Raw genomic sequence first — 18,850 nt, forward strand, 5'->3', positions numbered from 1 at the left:
AGCTGTAGCTCACGAAAGCTTATGCTGAAATAAATTGGTTAGTCTCTAAGGTGCCACAAGTCCTCCTTTTCTTTTTGCGAATACAGACTAACACGGCTGCTACTCTGAAACCTTTCTTAATGTTGCGTATGTATACTGTGTGCCTCAGTTTCCCCTATGTGCTGCATTTCTAATCAAGGTGTGTGGGGTGTTTATTGTTGCAGAGGACCAGGTGTCACTATAGGCACCAATTTCCAGATTTCCCGGGGGGTGCTCGACCCCCTGCTCTGTCCTAGGCTGCATCCCCACTCTACCCATTGCCCAGTGCCCCACCCCCACCCCCACCCCCACCCCACCTCTTCCCGCCCCTGCTCTGCTCCCTCCCATGAGGGTGCTCCATATTCAACTGGTGCCTCCCCATAGTGGGGGGATACAAGCAAAAGGGCAGGTCACGTGTATGTCTCCCTGCGCCCAGCCCTGGGGCCACCACACTCTCCCTGCCCCATGTTACCTGCGGGGGGGGGGGGGGGGGGGCAGGGAGCTTTGTCCTCCCGCTGCACCTGCCCTCCTGGCACGTTCTGCTGCTCCCCAGGAGCCCCTTTTTACGTCAGCCCCTCCTGGTCGTTGCTCTGCAGCCCTGCCCAGCAGCTGCCTGAGTGAGCCTGGCTGAGGGGGAGGTGGCTTCCGCTCCCCGCCAGGCTCAGCTGCCAGGGACCCCAGCACCCGAGCCCGGGCAGGCAGCCGGAGTCACCTCCCCAGCCCTGCTCTCTCAGGCAGCGGCCGTGCAGGGCTGCAGAGCAGCGTCTCAGTGGCTGGAGGGGGCTGGTTCTGCCCCTTCCACTCCCCGCATCTGGGCCATGCATCGGTCAGGCCCGTTCCTCCCCCAGCCTGCCACCAGACAGCTGATGGCAGCCGGCAGGAGGCACTGCGGGGAATGGGGACGAGCTGATCGGTGGGGCCCAGTGCTGGGGGGTTGGGGTGGGGGGGGGGTCTGCTGGTGGGTGCTCAGCACCCCCTATTTTTTTTTCTGTGGGTGCTCCAGGCCTCAGTCTAGCAGCCAGGACCCCAGACCATGGCCTGGACACTTTGTAACTTAGTAACTGATGAGCTGAAGGCCCATCCCAACTTGGAGCCAGCCAGTTATGGTCGCCGGAGAGAACAAAGAGCTGCAGGAGAGTCCCCTGGAGACCTGTTTGCCCAGGGAAGAGGGGCCTGGGAGGTGATACAGGGTGGAGGACACAGGAAGAAGGAGTCACTGCTGGGCTGGGAACAAAAAGCGGCCTGAGCCCACCTGGGTGGGGACAAGCCCAGCAGGACGGTGCTGAGAGTTTCTTGCTCAAGGCCCCTGAGAACTACCTGTGCCAGGTTCTGAGAACAATAAACCCTTCTGTTTTGCACGGGGGGGGAGTCACTGCAGTCCAGAGATGGGGTTACGTTGCTTCCTCTGGGTGTGAAGCCTTCTCCAGGGGTCCAGGCCAAGTCGACTCACTGAGGCGAGGTCACAGAGAGGAAGGCATGCTGAAGGCTCAGAGGTGTGGTACTGGGAGGTGGAGGAGTCTCCTGCTTAAGCCCCAAGCAGAGAGTACAGACAATACACTAAAGAGCGGTTCCTCCCACAGGCTGTCAAAGCTGAGAGAGCATTTGCCTGTGGGTCTGTGGCAACCTGTTGCACAGATTAACTATCCTTATAGAAAGTTTTTCCTAATGTCTAACCTAAATCTCCCTCACTGCAAAGTAAGCTGATTCCCCATTCTCCTGTCTTCAGTGCAACTGGAGAACAGTTGATCACCATCCTCTCCTTAACAGCCCTTAACCTAATTTATATGAAGACTGTTATCAGGTACCCCTCTCAGTATTCATTTCTCAAGAATAAATATGTCCATTTTTTAACCTCCTGTCTTGCATATGACACCTTTGTTAATACACTGCAAAATGATATTTGCCTTTTTCACAATAGCCTCACACTGTTGACGCATATTCAGTTTGTGGTCCGCTGGAACCCCAGCTCCTTTTCTGTAATATCGATCCCAAGGCTGTTTACTGCATTTCATTTTGTCCTCCTGGCTGAAATATTTGCACTAATCAAGATAAATTCAGCCCAATTCTCCAATTTGTCAAGATTGTTTTGAATTCTAATCCTGTCCTCAAAACTGCTAGCACCCCTTCCCAGTTTGGTGGTGCCCGCGGCATTTCTAAGTTATACTCTCCACTGCAGCATCTAAATCATTAATGAAAACAGTGAAACCTGTCAGAGCCAGGACCGACCCTTGTGGGACCCCACTAGCAATGTTTTCCCAGTGTGAGAGTGAACCATTGATAACTACTGTGAGTCTTTACAGTCATTTCATCTAGCCCTGAGCCATAAACAGTGTAGACCATCCTATGTGAGATACAGATGCAGCCGTGGGCTCCCATTCCTTCTGCTGCTGTCTCTGACCCGGGTATCCAATACAGGAAGGGAGTTTGTACCTTTACTCTGGCTAAGCAGAATAACCCCTTCCCTCCTGTAGCATCCCCTGGGTGGGTGTGGTCCCTGTGGGGCTGCCCCAATCCGCCTTCCTCACCCGCTCAGTGGAACAGATACGGTTCCATTTACCCCAGCTGAAAAGGAGAGTGGTCCTGGAGTTGGTGCTTTGGAGGTGCAAGGTGGAGCCAGCGCTGGTGTAGGATCTGCACAAAAACAGTGCTAGGCACTCTCCTGCTGGCTATAGCTGCAGAGAAACAAGCCTGTCCTCCCCGAGCTGGGTTGGGTCTAGAGGCTGTTCTACAAACACTGCACCCCTCACCCCACCTTTACCCCACATGCTCCCCACTCCTTCAGTGACCTTACCCAGCGCAGTGGGGTCGGTTGCTGGGTTTTGCCAGCATAACCCACACAGAGTTTTAGGAAAGAATTGTTAGTGATCAGAACAGGGGGCCAGGAGCCAGGACTCCTGGATTCTGTTCCCATTTCTGCTGCTTCCACAGAAAATCAGTCGTTTTCCTCTCTTTGTGCCTTTATCCCCATCAATAAAATGGAGCCAATAATGCTCTAGAAGTGCTAGGGATTATTGTATTGTCATTGCCTGGGACAGCCCTCACTGAAAATGCCAAGGTTAGGGCAGGCTGCAAAAGGGAGCACAAAACTGGTGGTTAACACGGAGGTTAAACTCACTGTCAAGGTTCCTTCCCCATTCTGAACTCTAGGGTGCAGATGTGGGGACCTGCATGAAAACCTCCAAAGCTTACTTTTACCAGCTTAGGTTAAAACTTCCCAAAGGTACAAATTAATTTTACCCTTTGCCCTTGGATTTCCACTGCTACCACCAAACTTTATCTGGGTTTACTGGGAAACGTGGTTTGGACACATCTTTCCCCCCAAAATCCTCCCAACCCTTGCACCCCACTTCCTGGGGAAGGTTTGGTAAAAATCCTCACCAATTTGCATAGGTGACCACAGACCCAAACCCTTGGATCTTAGAACAATGAAAAAGCATTCAGTTTTCTTACAAGAAGACTTTTAATAGAAGTAAAGGAATCACCTCTGTAAAATCAGGATGGTAGATACCTTACAGGGTAATTAGATTCAAAACATAGAGAATCTCTCTAGGCAAAACCTTAAGTTACAAAAAAGACACACGGACAGGAATAGTCATTCTATTCAGCACAGTTCTTTTCTCAGCCATTTAAAGAAATCATAATCTAACACCTACCTAGCTAGATTACTTACTAAAAGTTCTAAGACTCCATTCCTGTTCTGTCCCCGGCAAAATCAGCATACAGACAGACACAGACCCTTTGTTTTTCTCCCTCCTCCCAGCTTTTGAAAGTATCTTGTCTCCTCATTGGTCATTTTGGTCAGGTGCCAACAAGGTTACCTTTAGCTTCTTAACCCTTTACAGGTAAGAGGATTTTTCCTCTGGCCAGGAGGGATTTTAAAGGGGTTTACCCTTCCCTTTATATTTATAACACGCCCCCCAAATCTCAGCTAGGGTGAAACGCTGGCTGGGATTTCTTCCTGGAGCTCTAGGAAAAACAGAGTTAATAAGACACATGCACCTCTAAATATACTACCAAGTACATAAAGACTAACAATATTTTCCACATCTCAAGGACGATTTTAACCAATTGATTCTGGGAAACTTTTATGGGAGAGTGCATCAGCCACTTTGTTAGAAGCTCCTGAGATGTGTTGGATGTCGAAATCAAAATCTTGGAGAGCTAAACTCCACCGAAGAAGTTTTTTGTTATTTCCCGTGGTGGTATGAAGCCCCTGTAGTGCAGCATGGTCGGTTTGCAGGTGGAAACGCCGTCCCCAAACATATGGGCGTAGCTTTTCCAGGGTGTAGACAATGGCGTAACATTCTTTTTCACTGACTGACCAGCTGCTTTCCCTCTCAGACAGCTTTTTGCTGAGAAACACTACAGGGTGGAATTCTTGATCAGGTCCTTCCTGCATTAAAACTGCTCCCACACCACGCTCGGACGCATCTGTGGTTACTAGGAACGGTTTGTCAAAGTCTGGGGCCCTTAGTACAGGGTCAGACATGAGTGTCGCTTTAAGCTGGTTAAAGGCCTTCTGACACTCTTTGGTCCACTGAACGGCATTTGGCTGTTTCTTTTTGGTTAGGTCTGTCAGTGGGGCGGCGATTTGGCTGTATTGTGGTACAAATCGTCTGTAATAACCGGCCAAGCCTAAGAAGGATTGAACCTGTTTCTTTGACTTTGGGACAGGCCACTTTTGGATAGCATCCACTTTGGCCTGTAGGGGGCTGATAGTTCCTTGACCCACCTGGTATCCAAGGTAAGTCACTCTGTTTAGGCCTATTTGACACTTCTTAGCCTTAACAGTTAGTCCTGCCTCCCTTATGCGCTCAAGGACTTTTTGTAGATGTTCCAGGTGTTCTGCCCAGGAATCTGAAAATATGGCCACATCGTCAAGGTAGGCAACTGCATATTCTCCTAATCCCGCTAGGAGACCATCTACAAGTCTTTGGAAGGTGGCGGGTGCATTTCACAGCCCGAAAGGGAGTACATTAAATTCATACCGCCCGAGATGTGTGGTGAAGGCTGACCTTTCCTTGGCGGATTCATCTAGCGGTACTTGCCAGTACCCCTTGGTTAAGTCCAAGGTAGAGATGAACTGGGCCCATCCCAGTTTCTCTAATAGTTCATCTGTGCGTGGCATTGGATAGTTGTCTGGGCGAGTTACAGCATTTAGCTTACGGTAGTCCATGCAAAAACGTATCTCCCCATCTGGTTTGGGAACTAGAACCACTGGAGATGCCCATGCACTGCCAGAGGGGCGGATTACACCCATCTGTAACATATCCAGGATCTCCTGTTCTATAGCAGTTTTAGCTTGAGGAGACACCCGGTAAGGTTGGACTTTAATTGGGTGAGCATTACCTGTGTCAATGGAGTGGTATGTCCGTTCAGTCAGTCCTGGGGTGGCTGAGAACGCTGGCACGTAGCTAGTGCACAGCTCCTTGATCTGCTGTCACTGAATACGCCCAAGGGTCATGGAGAGGTTCACCTCTTCCACACCACCAGCACTTTTCCCTTCGTAGTAGACACCTTCAGGCCACTCAGCATCGTCTCCTCCCTGGGCTGTAAACTGACAAACCTTTAATTCTCTGGAATAAAAGGGCTTTAGAGAATTAATATGGTACACCTTAGGCTTTCAGTTGGAGGTGGGGAATGCTATGAGATAATTAACAGCTCCCAGGCGCTCCTGGACCGTGAATGGCCCTTCCCACGATACTTCCATTTTATGGGCCTGGAGCGCCTTTAAGACCATGACCTGGTCCCCTACTTTGAAGGAACGCTCTCTGGCATGTTTATCATACCAGGCTTTTTGCTCTTTTTGAGCATCCTGTAAGTTTTCTTCAGCAAGGGCTAAAGAGGTTCGGAGGGTGTTTTGTAGGTTGGTTACAAAGTCCAGAATGTTAGTTCCTAGAGAAGGTGTAAATCCCTCCCCATTGCTGCTTCACCAACTGTAATGGCCCCTTAACCTCACGGCCATATACAAGTTCAAATGGGGAAAACCCTAAACTGGGATGTGGTACAGCTCTGTAGGCAAAGAGCAACTGCTGCAACACTAGGTCCCAATCATTGGAGTGTTCATTTACGTATTTACATATCATGGCCCCCAAAGTTCCATTAAACTTCTCCACCATGCCATTTGTTTGATGGTGATAAGGAGTGGCAACCAAGTGATTTACCCCATGAGCTTACCAGAGGTTTTCCATAGTTCCTGCCAGGAAATTAATCCCTGCATCTGTGAGCATGTCGGAGGGCCAACCTACCCTGGCAAAAATATCTGCTAGTGCCTGGCACACACTTTTAGCCCTGGTGTTGCTTAGAGCTACTGCTTCTGGCCATCGGGTGGCAAAATCCATGAAAGTCAGTATGTGCTGCTTTCCTCTAGGTGTCTTTTTCAGAAAAGGACCCAGAATATCCACAGCTACTCACTGAAATGGAACTTCAATGATGGGGAGTGGCTGGAGAGGGGCTTTGACCTGGTCTTGGGGTTTTCCCACTCTTTGGCACACCTCACAAGACTGGACATAGGTAGAAACATCCTTGCCCATTCCCTCCCAGTGGAATGACCCCCCCAAACGGTCTTTGGTACTGTTCACCCCAGCATGGCCACTAGGGTGATCGTGGGCTAAGCTCAAGAGCTTGGCCTGGTATTTAGTTGGAACTACCAACTGTCTCTGAGGGTGCCAGTCTTCCTGGTGTCCACCAGAAAGAGTTTCCTTGGATAAAAGTCCTCTTGCTACAACAAACCTCGATCGATTAGAAGAGCTGAGAGGCGGTGGGTTGCTCCATGCCGCCGTCCAAGCTCTCTGGAGGCTTTCATCTGCTTCCTGTTCAGTCTGGAACTGGTCCCTTGATGCTGGAAACATCAGTTCCTCATTGGATTGTGGACCTATGCTTGGTCCCTCTGGAAGCAATGTAGGGGATGGGGCTGTTTCCGTTGACTGTGAACCGCTCTCCACTGGGACACTAAGTTGGGGTTTAGGCTCTGGCTGAGCCTCTTGTGTAGGGTTATGGGATGCTGCCGGTTCAGGTTCGGTGGTGCCCTCTGGTGTTGAGGTTGCAAGTACTGGATTCAGTGCTGGCAATGGGTCTGGTGCTGGTTGTTCCGCTGGTTCCGGTTCTGGGACTGGTTCCGTTTGGGTCTCCGGGACTGGATCCACTACTGCTGTTGCAGACATTGGCCTGGGGTCCGGGTCCATCACCTCTGACCGGGTCCTGATAGAAGTTTCCAGAATAGAGCTAGGCCTCACGGCTTGTTTAGCCTGGCTGCGGGTGACCATTCCCACCTTCTTGGCCCGCTTCACATGATTGGCCAAGTCTTCCCCCAACAGCATGGGGATGGGATAATCATCATAGACTGCAAAAGTCCATGTTCCTGACCAGCCCTGGTACTGGACAGGGAACTTGGCTGTAGGCAAATCGAAAGAGTTGGACTTGAAGGGTTGAATTGTCACTTGGATCTCTGGGTTGATTAAATTGGGGTCCACTAAGGAAGCATGGATAGCTGACACTTGTGCTCTGGTGTCCCTCCACGCGGTGACCTTCCTCCCGCCCACACTCACAGTTTCCCTCCGCTCCAAGGGTATCTGGGAGGTATCTGGGCCTGCGGATCTTTGGTGTGATTCCGGTGCAATGAACTGTAATCTGTTGGGATTCTTGGGGCAGTTGGCTTTTACATGCCCCAGCTTGTTACATTTAAAACATCGTCCAGCTGACGGGTCACTGGGGTGAGGTGGGTTGCTGGAGAACGGGGTGGTGGGACGATAAGGGGTCTGGAAGGTTCTTTGGGAGGTAGGTGGGGCCTTGGGCAGCCCCTGGTAATAGGGTGTGGTCTGGGGTTGTCCCTTCTGGTCTCTGCTCCAACTGCGACCAGTTTTCTTCTTCTCTGCCACCTCCACCCATCTGGCTCCAATCTCTTCTGCCTCGATTACAGTTTTGGGCTTCCCGTCTAGGATGTATCTTTCTATTTCCTCAGGAACACCCTCTAAGAATTGTTCCATTTGCATTAGGAAGGGCAAATTTACTGGAGATTCAACACTTGCTCCTGATATCCAGGCATCCCAATGTTTCACAATGTGGTAGGCATGTCGGGTAAATGACACATCTGGTTTCCACCTTACGGCTCTGAACCTCCGACGAGAATGCTCGGGTGTTATCCCCTTTCTGACTCTCGCCTTGGATTTAAACAGTTCATACTTGTTCATGTGTTCTTTAGGCATTTCAGCCGCCACCTCAGCTCAGGGTCCACTGAGCTGCGGCCTCAGCTCTACCATGTATTGCTCGGTAGAGATGCTGTACCCAAGGCAGGCCCTTTCGAAGTTTTCTAAGAAGGCCTCCGTATCATCGCCTGCCTTGTAGGTGGGAAACTTTCTGGGATGGGAAGTGGTACCTGGAGAAGGATTGCTAGGGTTTGTTGGTATATTCTGCTGAGCCTTTACCTTCTCCTCCTCCATCTCCAGTTCATGCTTCCTCTCTTTTTCCTTCTCCTCCTCCACATGCTTCCTTGCCTCCATTTCCCTCCTGTGGGCAGCCTCCTGTACCTCCTTCTCCAGCCGCATGAGTTCTATCTGTCTTTCATGTTCCTTTTGTTTTTCCTCAGCCTGCAATCTGGCTGATTCCAGCTTTTGTTGAGCCGTGGATTCTGTCATCCTAACCTCTCTGTTTTAACTAACTTTACACCCGAGGTTTAGAAATAAACAAACAAAAATTGGCTGTAAAATTTTGCTGTGCTGGAATAGGATATCTATTCTCTGATAATGATTGTCAGCCTCAGAAAAAGACGATTCCCTTTGTCTCTGCTCTGGCCCCAAATCAAAGCAAAAAACCTCCAACTACTTGGAAACCTGCTTACCAGCAGCCCAAAGGAAAAAAAAAATCCTATTCAAACCTGTGCTCCTTGTAAAAAAATAAAATCAAAATCCTAAAAAAAAAAACCCTGCCACTTTTGTCTCCAGGCAAATGGGTAGAACACCCCCCTATTTACTTTTAGGGGGGAAAAAACACCTCTGGTTTGCGAAGACTGTGAATTTCCCTGCAGGAGGTTAATTACTCTGCCTCCAGGCAAAGAAAACCTGCAATTCACAAAGATAACCCCTTTTGTCTCTGCCTTGGCCCCAAAGCAGAGAAAAAACTAGCTGCTTTCAGTTGGACCTCCTTTCCAGCAGCCCCAAAGGAAAAAAAATATTTCCTTTTTAAAATCTGTTTTTCTGGTTCAGAAAATCTCAAATTGATCTCAAAAGGATTTCAGGTTAATCCCACCACTCTGCCACCATGTCAAGGTTCCTTCCCCACTCTGAAGTCTAGGGTACAGATGTGGGGACCTGCATGAAAACCTCCTAATTAATTAAAAATTAATTAATACAAAAAATTACAAATACAAATTAATTTTACCCTTTGCCCTTGGATTTCCACTGCCACCACCAAACTTTATCTGGGTTTACTGGGAAACGTGGTTTGGACACATCTTTCCCCCCAAAATCCTCCCAACCCTTGCACCCCACTTCCTGGGGAAGGTTTGGTAAAAATTCTCACCAATTTGCATAGGTGACCACAGACCCAAACCCTTGGACCTTAGAACAATGAAAAAGCATTCAGTTTTCTTACAAGAAGACTTTTAATAGAAGTAAAGGAATCACCTCTGTAAAATCAGGATGGTAGATACCTTACAGGGTAATTAGATTCAAAACATAGAGAATCCCTCTAGGTAAAACCTTAAGTTACAAAAAAGACACACAGACAGGAATAGTCATTCTATTCAGCACAGTTCTTTTCTCAGCCATTTAAAGAAATCATAATCTAACACATACCTAGCTAGATTACTTACTAAAAGTTCTAAGACTCCATTCATGTTCTGTCCCCAACAAAAGCAGCATACAGACAGACACAGACCCTTTGTTTTTCTCCCTCCTCCCAGCTTTTGAAAGTATCTTGTCTCCTCATTGGTCATTTTGGTCATGTGCCAGCGAGGTTACCTTTAGCTTCTTAACCCTTTACAGGTAAGAGGATTTTTCCTCTGACCAGGAGGGATTTTAAAGGGGTTTACCCTTCCCTTTATATTTATGACACTCACTAACCAGTCATAAACTGTGCTTCTCATCCCCCATACTGGTAATTGAGAAGCTGAAAAAAGAAATCACATTTTGTTTCAGTTGTCTGGCTCCCAATCAGCACCTAGGGCCAGTACAGTGAATAGTTATTTAAAAACTCTGCTCGCTATACAGAATATTCTGCTGACCCCAAAGGGTCAGCCCCGTGCCAGCTCAATATTAGGTTGGATTTTACCCAGAATGCCACGCTGCCAGGCAATCCTTGAGTGTCTAAAACGAAGGGTTTATTATAAGGAAAAAAGAAGAGGGTTGTTAAACGATAAAGCACTCCGATACATACAGAAACTTCAAGGTCCGTATATCAAGCTCTTAGCAGTATTGGTGAGTTCGCTGACTTGAAAATCCCTCTGGAACAGATCCTCAGCTTGGAAGGGTCATTCAGTCCTTTTTTCAGAGCTTCGGCTTGTAGAAAAGTCACTCCAGAGATAAGGAGCAGGAATGACGAGAAAATGGAGATGATGCAGCTAACCTTTCTGTTCCTTTTCCAGGTGGCTTGTGCTTCCTGTGTCTCAAACACAAACTTACAGAACACGGGCATGGAAAGGTCTTAGGGCTTGTCTACGCTGCCAAGTGAACGACAAAACTTTTGTTGTTCCCTGGTGCTTAAAAAAGCCCCCCTGTGAAAGACAAAAGTTTTGTCACAGCAAGCAGCAGTGTGAATGTCACCTTGTCAGCAGGAGCCCAGTCCTGTCGACAATGCAAACCCGCTCATAGGGGGTGGAAATTTTTTGTCGCCAACAGTGCCAACAAAAAAAGTTCACACTGACAAAGTTTTAGTGACAGGGCCGTGTCGCTAAAAGCTGGGGAGTGTAGACAAAGCCTTAGAGTCCCCTGTCCATAGACATGGCCCTACAAGTCCTGCTGAGTCAGAAGGTGTAGTCCCTGGCCTTTCAGTGAGTTCATTGTACAGATGATGATCCTCGATGGGCCATTGAACCGGCCAGGCAGTGCTGATGCCAGTCTGTGTAGGGGTGTCACCCAGAAACCCAGCACAAGTCACCCAGAAACCCAGCACAAGTTTGGAAACACAGATATACCCTACATATCTATAACACACACTACAAAGGAGATACAAACGTATCAATAAGATGATCATACTTGGCTAACGTCACGGAGTCCCCGGGCGATGCTCTGGAACTGCTCCCCATGAAGCCAGTCAGGACTCTGGGGAAGTCTCCTTTCTGTGAGCAGCCTGTCCTCAGGACACACAGCTCACCCAGCTTCCACCTTCCTGGGTCTGATCTCGGAGCATTCAGCATCCCCTGCCCCTCTGTGCGCTTCCCACAGCGAGTCTGCCCATGCAGGCTCCTGGGGAAGCCAGAGGGTCCTGCCCCCCAACTTCACAGTCAGATGTGACTCTCAGTCAGCCAGGAAAACAGAAGGTTTATTAGATGACAGAAACATGGTCTAAAACAGAGTTTGTAAGTGCAGAGAACAGGACCCCTCAGCTGGTCCATTTTGTGGGGGGCAGTGAGCCAGACAACCACGTCTGCCCTTCACTCCATATCTCCAGCCAGCCACAAACTGAAACTCCCTCCAGCCCCTCCTCCTCTGGGCTTTGTCCCTTTCCGGGGACAGGAGGTCACCTGATTCCTTTGTTCTCCAACCCTTTAGCTCTCACCTCGCAGGGGGGAAGGGCCCAGGCCATCAGTGGCCAGGAAACAGGGTGTCGGCCATTCTCTGTGTCCAGACCCCTGCACACACCTGCCCTCTAGGGCTCTGCAATGATCATACGCCCTTACCCCACCACCTATATACTTAAGAACTGCATAGGGGAAACTGAGGCACTCCCCACACGATTCAGGGGAAATATTAAGAACAGTCCCACTTTGTCACAGCTAATCATAACATTTTCACAGATACCTTACATGGCATATCTCACACAATTCATCGCAATTTTATAATACTGGTATCAACAATATGATGAAGTACCTCCCACATTCCACAGCATCACAGTGCCCCCCCTCCGCCAGGTTAGCCCTAAAGGAGGTAATCTCCGTATAGGCCTTGATGGACAGGCCTGGGTTCTTCTGTATCCTGCCTCCAGCTCAGCAGGGTGCAACTTCCTTATTTTCTTCCCATGTGAATTTATTTGGCAGTGCCTCCACCCCGTGCCCCTTCCTGGCAGGGTCATTAGGGCAGCGTAGGAGGGAAATTCTAACACCAGGGTAGAATCATAGAATATCAGGGTTGGAAGGGACCTCAGGAGGTCATCTAGTCCAACCCCCGGCTCAAAGCAGAACCGATCCCCAATTAAATCATCCCAGCCAGGGCTTTGTCAAGCCTGACCTTAAAAACTTCTAAGGAAGGAGATTCCACCACCTCCCTAGGTAATGCATTCCAGTGTTTCACCACCCTCCTCCTGAAAAAGTTTTTCCTAATATCCAAACTAAACCTCCCCCACTGCAACTTGAGACCATTACTCCTTGTTCTGTCATCTGCTACCACTGAGAACAGTCTAGATCCATCCTCTTCGGAACTCCCTTTCAGGTAGTTGAAAACAACGCTCAAATCCCCCGTCATTCTTCTCTTCCTCAGTTCCCTCAGCCTCTCCTCATGCGTTCCAGTCCCCCACTTACCTGCCAGATATTTGGAGGCTCCCAAGAAATAACACACAGGCGCACACAATTCAACACAGTAATTACAGGAAACAGGAGGTAAACACTATTCGCAGGGGCGTCGGTGCCCATGCTGACAATACAGTGAATTTCCCCGATACGGCAAATGTAAAGGAGTGTCGGGTTGGTGCGGCACCTTGTGGGGCCCGTGGTGAGCTGTGGCCCTCTCTCTCCTGGGCGGCTGCTCGCAGTGTGGCTGGCGGGGCTCGGCGCTGCACAGGACGCTGAGCCCCCGCAGATCTGCAGGCAGCAGGAACAGGCTCTGCTCCGACTCCCGGGAAGCCGCCCGCAGCCTCGGGGCTCCCTGCTCCACCAAAGTCCCGCAGGCCCCGGCAGCTTCCTGGCAGCAGCGGCCGGACCAGCCGGGGTCTGGGAGAGACCGGGGGGCCATAGGTGCCCATGTGAGATAACGCCCCAAAGCCGGGTCGGTCCCACCACTGTCCGGGCAGCGGGTCACCCTGCGGCACCGCCTGGGAGAGACAGCGCCCCCCCCCCCCACGCAGCCGGACCCCCCCTCCCCAGACAGCACCCCCGGCAGCTGGACCCCCCCTCCCCAGACAGTAGCCCCCGCGGCCCCCGCAGCCGGGACCCCCCTCCCCAGATAAGGCCCCCCCCGCAGCTGGGCCCCCTCCCCAGACAGCGCCTCCTGCAGCCGGGTCCCCCTCCCCAGATAAGGCCCCCCCCGCAGCTGGGCCCCCTCCCCAGACAGAGCCCCCCCCGCAGCCGGGCCCCCCCTCCCCAGACAGAGCCCCCCGCACACAACTGGGCCCCCCCTCCCCAGAGAGTGCCCCCCCGTAACCGGCCTCCCCCCAGACAGTGCCCCCCACATCTGGGCTCCCCCTCCCCAGACAGCGCCCCCCCAACTGGGCCCCCCCGAGACAGCGCCCACCCCGCAGCCGGGCCCCCCCTCCCCAGACAGTACCCCCCACCGCTGGGCCCCCCCTCACCAGACAGGGCCCCCCTCCAGCCGGGCCCCCTCCCCAGACAGTACCCCCCGCCGCCCCGCAGCCGGGCCCCCCCCAGACAGAGCCCCCCGCACACAGCCTGGCCCCCCCTCCCCAGAGAGCGCCCCCCCCGCACACAGCCGGCCCCCCCCTCCCCAGAGAGCGCCCCCCGCAGCTGAGCCGGCCCCTCCCCCGCCCCGGGGCATCATGGGAGTTGTAGTCTCCGGGGCCGGGGCCGCCCAGGCTCTCCCCAGCGGGACACTCCGGTGAGGCCAAATCCCCCGTTTCCCCCCCGGCTCAGACTTTCGCTTCCCCTCGCCGCCCGCCCGGGTCTGCCCAGCGACCGGTGACGATTCCGGGGCTCCGCGTCGCTATTGGCGGGATGCTCCCCCCCCCAGCCAATCCCTGCAGGCCGGAGGCTGCCGCGGGAGGAGCTGGCTCCGCCCCCCGCGGCGTTCTCGGGTCCCGGGGCCGCGTCCGGCCGCGCTGCGGGGGGTCCGGGCATGGCGCTGGCGCTGCGCCTCCTGCTGCCGCTGCTGGGGGCTGCAGCCCTGCCGGGGGCCCGATCCCGTGAGCATCGGGGGGAGACCCCGGGCCGGGGGGTGCGGGGGGGGGGAGCTGGGTGTCGGGGGGGGGCAGCCGGGCCGGGGGGAGCTGGGGGTCGGGTCGGGGAGCAGCCGGGCCAGGGGGGTGTCGGGGGTGGTGGTGGGAGCTGGGTGCCGGGGGGGGCGGTTCTGGGCTCTGCCTTCAGAGGTGTCGGGAAACCCCCCCCGCGCCCCCCCCGGCACTGAGCGGTCGCTGACAGGGATCAGTGACGTTGCTATAGTGACCGGGGGGGGGTTCCTGGCCCCCTTGTGCCCGGCGCTGCCGGGGGCTGCGGGGACAATGTGCCGTGGGGGGCGGAGCGCCCCTGACCCGAGCGGTGACCCCGGCGTCTCCCGCCGACCGCCCCCAGCCGGGGGGTGCGGCCCCGCTCGGACCGGCACCCATGGGTGCTGCACCCGCCGACGAGCCCCTCGCGGCCCCGTGCGGCTCCCGGGCTGCGGGGCATCCCCGGGGCCAGGCGCTGCCCGGCATCCCCGGGGCCAGGCGCTGCCCAGGCTGGGTCCCTGCCCGCGTCTCTGGGCTGGGCGGCCGAGTCCCGTGGGCAGAGCCGGGCTGAGGATTAGTGGCTGGAGTAAACTGACCCCCCAGAGAGACCAGGATGAAATGAAGGAAAAAGGCTTCTTGGGTCTCTCGGAACTTTAATGGCTCCCGGACGGTTCTTCACGCCGGGTTTCCCCCCAGGGCCTGGGGCTCCTGAGTGCGGCTTGTCCCTGGCTCCGTCCAGCTGGGCTCCGTCAGCGCCAGTCCGACCCCAGGGTCAGTGATGGGGTGTGTCTGTAATGGAGACAAGTCTAATTAGAGGTGTCAGCTTAGGGAGGGGATGTGTCTGGTCTCTGGCGGTGAGCACAGGGCAAGGGGAGAGTTTGGAGCTGACTTAAGGTCAACAGAAAAAAGCCATTCTTAAACTGGAAAAGTAGTGTCCACAGGGCCTCTTGCACTGATTTAACTAAACCAGTTTAACTCGCACCTTAATGTAAACTGGTGTGAATGTGTGTAGAGAAGGCCAAGGTGTTAACAATGAAGTTTAAACAGGTGGAATAAACATGGGCTGTACATGCAGTGTTTGTACCATTTCTACACAATTTGAAAGCATCATAGCTAAGGGCTTGTCTACACTGGCAATTCACAGTGCAGCAAGTTAGAGCGCTGTAAAGCGCCAGTGTAGACAGGCTTCCAGTGCTCGGAGCTATTCTTCTAGTCGGCCTGGTTTGCCAGGAGCGCTGGGAGAGCTCTCTTCCCAGTGCTTGCGGGTGCCCACACGGTCAGGTCAAAGCACTGCCGTGGGAACGCTCCTGCGGGCAGCACTTGGAACTGTCCAGTGTAGACTTAGCCTAAATCACCACTTGGGCTATGTCTACACTGCTCACCTGACAGCTGTAAGGCACTTGGTGTCGCCACTCTTTGTCGGCAGGAGAGAGTTCTCCCGCTGACAAAATAAAACCACTCCCAAGGAGGGGTGATCGTTTTGTTGACAAAGCTTCTCCTCCTTCCAAAACTCCACACTTAACCCCAAGGGCCTCCACCTGCCCCGTCCTTTGTTCTTGTTCTTGGCAAACACTGTCCCCTGGCTGCCTCCTCAGCCCTTTGTTTTCCAGCTGGTCACAACTGGCTTTCCTGCAGAGGATGGGTCTCATTAGTCGCTAGGTTCCGAATGTCCAGGCAGTCCCCATAGGCATGGGGCCCAGACCCCAGACAGCCAAGCGTCAGTTACACCTGGATCTCTGCAGAGTAAACAACCTTTTCCCCCACCTCTTTAACCATGCAGCTCATAGGGGAAACTGAGGCACACACATTACAAATCAAGGGGAGAGGTGATCGGTGGGTGATGCTGAGAAACCAAGGGATGGTCGAAAAAGGCGAATCCACACTGGAGAACTCAGAGCAGGGCTTGGTGAACCCAAGTCCAGTGCATGGCCCTTTCGGAGAGTGGGGGAGCTGACCCAGGGCGGCCAGGTGAATGCGGAGGGGAGGGGAGGAGATAAAGAGCAGAGGGTCAGATGGGCCATATTGGAAGCCGAAGTTACGGAGGATGAGTGTGGGAAGCTGGGGAAAGGAAGGGAGAGCCGGGGTGGGGATCACAGAGGGTGACTGAGGGGAGGAGCGGGATGGATGGTCGACAACAGCAGTGTGGAGAGAAGAAAGGAGAGAAGTTAGGTGCAGGGCCCTGCAAAAGAAGAGATGGAGTGAGGAGGGGAGAGGGAGGGGCTGGAAGCAGCAGGCGAGTGGGGAGCAGAGGCCGCTGCAGGGCAGTGTCAGAGGCAGGGAGCCAGGTCTCTGAGAGGCAGGAGCGGGATCAGACTCTGATCCATGCTGTGGCTGTCGCTCCCGTCACTACAGTGTCCAAGGGCTAGAGTCGTAAAGGGGCTAAGATGCCTAAATCCCAGAATCAGGCCCCTCTGGGGTTCACAGAGTTCCCCCTGGCTGCTGCTGAGCCCTGTAGGTGCCTGAACACACTTGGCACCTTCGTTCGTGCAGTAACAGTTCTCGGGATCTGTGTTCCTGCCTCTGGGCCTGCGCCCTGCAGCTTCCTGCTAGGAACCCGGACGCCTGAGCCCCAGTGCGATGCATGGACCGAGGGACGACAGGTGTCCTCCACCTAACTCGTCTGGGGGCCCGATGCGGTGGGTGTGCTCAGGCCGCTTCCTGGATCGGACTCTCACATGAGATCACACAACAGTGTGGGAGGAGCCGAGTGGTTTGAGCATCACCTGGGGGGTGGGAGACTCCTGGTTCCAGGCCCCCTCTGCCTGCGGGGGAGACTGGATTTGAGCAGGCCTCTGGCACCTCACAGGGTGCCCTAGCCCCTGAGCTGTGGGGCACTCTGCTGTGGGGCCCCCTCCATCGCTCCTGTGGGAGCCATTTCTTTGGGGAGAACTAGAACTGGACCAGAGAGCAGGGGCGTGAGAACAGCTCTGTGCGTAGCCGGGTGTTTGGAGCCCTCACCCGGGAGGTGAGAGATCCCGGGTCCAGTCCCTCTGCTCCACTGACTATTTAATTAGTTAGCTAGGGAGGAGCAGCGTCAGCAGCTCTGCTCGCCGGATCCGGCATCTGATTGTGACTGAAGGGGAGTGAAATGGACAGTGGCTGGTGGTGGCAGGAGGGACGCAGGGCGTTCGGCAGCCAGAGGAGCTGAGGGGAAGAAAAGGGGAGAGCTCTGTCCCCGTTAGATCCGTCTGTTCTTCAGCTCATACATAAGCCAGGTCAGGGCTGTCCCTGTTGTGTGTGTCCGATGCCCAGCATGGGGGCGGGGAGGCTCTGGTCTGTAACTGGCCATTAGGAACTCTGGAACAAGGCCCCGATCCTGCAGGCGCTGTGTGTCACGTTACTGAGGTGAGGGAAGGCTCCAGGGGGCTGTGAGAGTGAGTGAGGGTCCACACTGCGAGTCTGCAGGATCTGAAACTAAAAAACCCCTGAGACACTGAGAAACTAACGGGATCAAATAAGTTACCAGCCTGCATCAGCCTGTCCCGCCGCCTCCCCAGGTCCTGATGCCCCCCCCAGACGTGTGCGTAACTCCCCAGAGCCGTGTCTGACGTCAGTGGGACACTCACATGGGTGAAGGGATCAGGGATTCAGTCTCTGCATCATCAGGCGCTTTGGGAGCTGTCGTCCTTCCCCATCCCCTTTGGCCCTGATCCTGCCTGTGGATCTGTGGGGCCGGGGGATCAGCCTGTGAACTCTGTGGGGCAGGGCCTGTGAAGTGACTGGCACGACAAGGGGCCCGATCCCTACAGGGGACCTGGTGTGCAGCCACAGCATGAATAAGTGAAGACCAAAGCAGACTGTGAAGCGTTACAAAGGAGATTGCAGTGGACGAGAAGCTGGAGATGAGTCAGCAGTGTGCCTTTGTTGCCAAGAAGGCTAACTGCATATTGGGCTGTATAAGTAGGAGCATTGCCAGCGGATCGAGGGAAGTGATTATTCCCCTCTATTCGGCACTGGTGAGGCCACATCTGGAGTATTGCTTCCAGTTTTGGGCCCCCCACTGCAGAAGGGATATGGACAAGTTGGAAAGACTCCGGTGGAGGGCAACGAAAATGATTAGGGGGCTGGAGCACATGACTTCTGAGGAGATGCTGAGGGAACCGGTTTTATTTAGTGTGCAGAAGAGACGGGTGAGGGGGGATTTGATAGCAGCCCCAACTACCTGACGGGGGGTACCACAGAGGATGGAGCTCGACTGGTCTTAGTGGTAGCAGATGACAGAACAAGGAGCAATGGTCTCAAGTTGTGGTGGGGGACATCTAGGTTGGATATTAGGAAATACTATTTCACTAGGAGGGTGGTGAAGCACTGGAACGGGTTACCTGGGGAGCTGGTGGAATCTCCATCCTTAGAGATTTTTAAGGCCCATCTTGACAAAGTCCTGGCTGGGATGATTTAGTTGGGGTTGGTCCTTCTTTGAGCAGGGAGTTGGACTAGATGACCTACTGAGGTCTCTTCCAACCCTGATCTTCTATGATTCTATGGTCTTACAAAACTGGTTGACTGGGCAACAAAATGGAAAGTGAAATTCAGTGTGGATAAATGCAAAGTAATATACATTGGAAAACATAATCTCAACTATACATAT

General features: G+C 53.4%; 1 protein-coding gene across 1 annotated transcript in view; it reads left to right on the forward strand.

The window, feature by feature from the left end:
* The first annotated feature begins 14,098 nt into the window (after window positions 1-14,098).
* LOC142068336 (class I histocompatibility antigen, F10 alpha chain-like) overlaps window positions 14,099-18,850 on the forward strand; it is a 33,291-nt gene continuing 28,539 nt past the window's right edge. The window contains exon 1 of the mRNA XM_048834984.2: window positions 14,099-14,241. Coding sequence (XP_048690941.2) covers window positions 14,175-14,241 — 67 coding nt within the window. The 5' untranslated portion in view covers window positions 14,099-14,174. The remainder of the gene's footprint in view (window positions 14,242-18,850) is intronic.

Source organism: Caretta caretta, chromosome 4 (genome assembly GCF_965140235.1).
Source record: "Caretta caretta isolate rCarCar2 chromosome 4, rCarCar1.hap1, whole genome shotgun sequence".
Taxonomy (NCBI): Eukaryota; Metazoa; Chordata; order Testudines; family Cheloniidae; genus Caretta; species Caretta caretta.